The 3,455-nt window shown below is 51.8% G+C and overlaps 1 protein-coding gene across 1 annotated transcript; it reads left to right on the forward strand.

Moving 5' to 3' along the window:
- The first annotated feature begins 231 nt into the window (after positions 1 to 231).
- On the forward strand, positions 232 to 2,549 carry LOC107297371 (C-C motif chemokine 3-like). The gene is made up of 4 exons (XM_015826735.1): positions 232 to 351; positions 525 to 560; positions 1,586 to 1,694; positions 2,376 to 2,549. The coding sequence occupies exons 1-4, from the start codon at positions 288 to 290 to the stop codon at positions 2,461 to 2,463; spliced, it is 297 nt and encodes a 98-aa protein (XP_015682221.1). The 5' UTR covers positions 232 to 287; the 3' UTR covers positions 2,464 to 2,549.
- Positions 2,550 to 3,455: the final 906 nt, after the last annotated feature.

The raw sequence follows: 3,455 nt of genomic DNA on the forward strand, positions 1-3,455 counted from the left end.
TTGGANTAGGTGGACATGCTGCCTTTTCAGATGGACTTCCTGACCTTCCATCGCGATGCCAGTCAAGACTTTGCTTCAGTGTGCAAAACGCTCCTTCACAGCATCCAGGAGCCTCCCTGGCCCCACAGCTTTGTGGTCACGCCCTGGTGGGGGAGCCCCCCACGTGTTTCCCACACCTGCAGCTGCCGCTTCCTATAAAGAGGCATCTGGAAGCCGAGTGGCGTTGGGTGCCCAGTGCCGATACCCCCGAGATAAGACTGGAGCTGCTCTCCCTCCCGTCTCTGAGGATGAAGACCCTCTTCGCCTTTCTGCTCCTGGTGGTCTCCGTCACCCTGGATGTCGAGGGTCTCAGTGAGTCTCTGATCCGCTTGGCTACCTCCAGCCCCCCCTCTCTTGCAACCCTCCGGAGGGCCCAGGCGATTGTCTGGAGGGCTTCCTTCTAGCAGGGGCACCTCAGTTCTCAGCCATGGGGGAAGGGGGGGAATTGGGAGAGTCACAATGCCCCCCCCATCTCTCTCTTTCAGATGCAACCTCTGCGGTCCAGTCCGATGGCCAGTCGTGTAAGTCTCTCTTTCCTCCCCTTTTCAGCGTAACAAAATCTGCCCCAATCTGCCTCCTGACCTTGAGCGACGCCCTGTGGCCCTAGCCCAGCCCCTTCCTCTGGGGAGAGCCCTGGGGGTCTTCTGCCCCACTGCGATGTCTTTGGGATGGACCAGGGTGGAGACAGACAGTTAAAGACAGGGTCCCCCATCCTTCCCAAGGTAGTGCTTGGGGGGGGGTTAGAGAGAGGGCAGGCACCCCTCTCCCCATAAGAGGAGCCATGTAATGGGGCACAGCTGGGGACCCCCAGGACCCCAGGCCAGCTTTGCAGAAGGCTCTGAGCTGAACAGCATCCTTGCTCGGGGCAGGGGAGGTCTCCAGCTGGTGTAGTCAGACCTGGTGTGGTCAGTCCGATCAACACATGAGGACAAGTCGTGTGGAGTCCACAATGGAGACCTTTCCTGTGGGGTCTGTGGAGACCCTCTGCCCCTTTTTGTAACACAGAAAACAGAGTCGTAGCACTGGAAGGGACCTTGGAGGTCTTCTAGTCCAGCCCCCCATTCAAGTAGGAGACATTACCTATACCACTTCAGACAAGTGGTTGTCCAGTCTCTTCTTCAAAGCCTCCACAACGTCTGAAGGCAACTTCTGTTCCCCCAGTTAATTGTGCTCACTGTTAGCAAGTTTCTCCTTAGTTCTAGGTTGCTTCTCTCCTTGGTTAGTTTCCATCCGTTGCTTCTTGTCCTGCCTTCAGGCGCTTTGGAGAACAGCTTGACTCCCTCTTCTTTGGGGCAGCCCCACAAATACTGCAACGCTGCTGTCATGTCCCCCTACTTTTCTTGAGACTGGCCATACTCAAATCCTGGAGCCATTCCTCATATATATTTTAGCCTCCAGCCCCTTAATCGTCTTTGTTGCTCTTGTGCTGTAAATCTTACACCGGAGAGTTTCCTGCCCACCCCAGGACAGGGGGGGGGGAAGAGAGCTTCTCCACCCAATGGTGTGGCATCCCATCAGTTCTTCTCTTCTCTGTTTCCTCCCCCAGTTGATATACCCACTCTTTGCTGCTATGCTTTCATGACACATCATATCCCGCTGAGCCTGTTGAAATCTTTTGAATACACCAGCAGCGGTTGCAGCCAGCCGGGCGTCGTGTAAGTTTCCCAGAATGGCTGTTGAGGGTCTTCTGGGCTCAGCTTAGCAAGAGATTCAGGAGACCCTCTAAGCTTCCTTCTCACCAAATTGCTCACTAAGTAGGTCTCAATCTTGGGCGTTTTAAGAGGGGTGGACTTCAACTCCCAGAATTCCCCAGCCAGCCTGGCCCAAGGTGGAGACACACTGGGCTAAACCGTGGTCTTGATTAAGACGCTGGTTGGTTTATTTTCTATTGCTTGTGTTTGTATTATATTGAATTTCAGCATGACGTGGTCACTCTCGCCCAAGGCTCTGCCAATTTCAACTCCCTCTATCACTTCTTCCCTACTACTAAGAATTAGGTCCAGTGTGGCTTTACGTCTAGTTCCCTCCTCCACCTTTTGGGTGACAAAGTTGTTGGCTCGGTTGGTTAGGAATCTGTTTGTTGAAGTCTCCCATTACTACTGTGGTGTGTTTCCTACATATCATTGTTAATTGATTAGCAAAGAGTCCATCTATTTCTTCTGCTTCGTTGGGTGACCTGTAGCATACACCTATGGCAATGTCACTTTTGTTTTCTTTTATACTGACCCATATACATTCTGGAGACATTCTGTCTTGGGTCATGTGCATTTCTGCAGATATGCGGTGTTCCCTTACATGTAGTTACATTACATGACATGCAGACATTTCCTTTGCAGATTCATCACAAAAAGAGGCATAAAGACCTGTGCCAACCCGTTAGAACAATGGGTCCAGGATTACATCCATGCCCTCTCCCCGCCTTGAATGGCCTCCGTGTAAGCAGAGAGCATGTCTCCCCCATCGACAGAGGCCCATAACCAGTTTTGACCAAAGGAGAAACCATTATTAAATGGAGTACTGTTTGCTGAAGCATGTGCAGAGTGCCTTCTGTTTATTGCCACCCATTGGAATTAGGCTTGCAAGGGGGAGGGGGGGCGTAATCTGGTTTGAGGAAGCCCAAAAGCCCACCGGATCGCAAGGGGGAGCATCACAGCAGCCCCTGCCCACCTCATGCCCAGAGAAGGGGGGAGGAGGGAGGGAGGGGTTGCACCCCCCATCTCTGAAAAGCCCTCCCCAGCTGGGGTGGACCAAGGAAGCAAAGGGCTGGACTAGAGGACCTCTAAGGACCCTTCCGACTTTGTTATTCTATGTTCTGGTTTATTTTGGGAAAAGGGGTTGTGGCTGGTTGGGGACCAATGCAGAATCGTTTTCGTACGCAAAGAAATCTCTCTTTAAAGTATGAAGATTAGTGATACATTTAAAGGGACAATAAAGTTATTATTCTATCCGGTTCTTCTACTCTGTTCTCCGCCTCAGCAACTTGAAGCGGTGCGGACTTCAACTCCCAGAATTCCACAGCCAGCAAAGGCTCCTGGGAGTCGAAGTCCACTCTTTTTCCAGTCGCCCAGGTGGAGAAACTGGGGCCCAGGGGCTCCCCTCCCGCCTCTCCACTGGGGGGGGCTCCTTTCCCGTTTGCTCCTCCCCCGGGGTCTCCTTCCAAAGAGGACCCCGGAGGTCACGTGATTACACTGGGGGGGGTCCTTTACTTTACTTTATTTTTGATTTATATCCCGCCCTTCTCCCAACGGGACTCAGGGCGGCTCACAACATATTTAAAAACAGAAACATATTTACAATCCCCACCAAATAAAACCAATTAAAACCAAATATTTTAAAGTTGTGCTGTTTAAAATTTTCTAAAAAATAAACCCGATTTAAAATCCTCCCTAGGCCAGGCCCGCTTGCTGGAAAAGCCA

Source organism: Protobothrops mucrosquamatus, unplaced genomic scaffold (assembly GCF_001527695.2).
Source record: "Protobothrops mucrosquamatus isolate PMUCROS unplaced genomic scaffold, P.Mucros_1.0 scaffold3262, whole genome shotgun sequence".
Lineage (NCBI taxonomy): Eukaryota > Metazoa > Chordata > Lepidosauria > Squamata > Viperidae > Protobothrops > Protobothrops mucrosquamatus.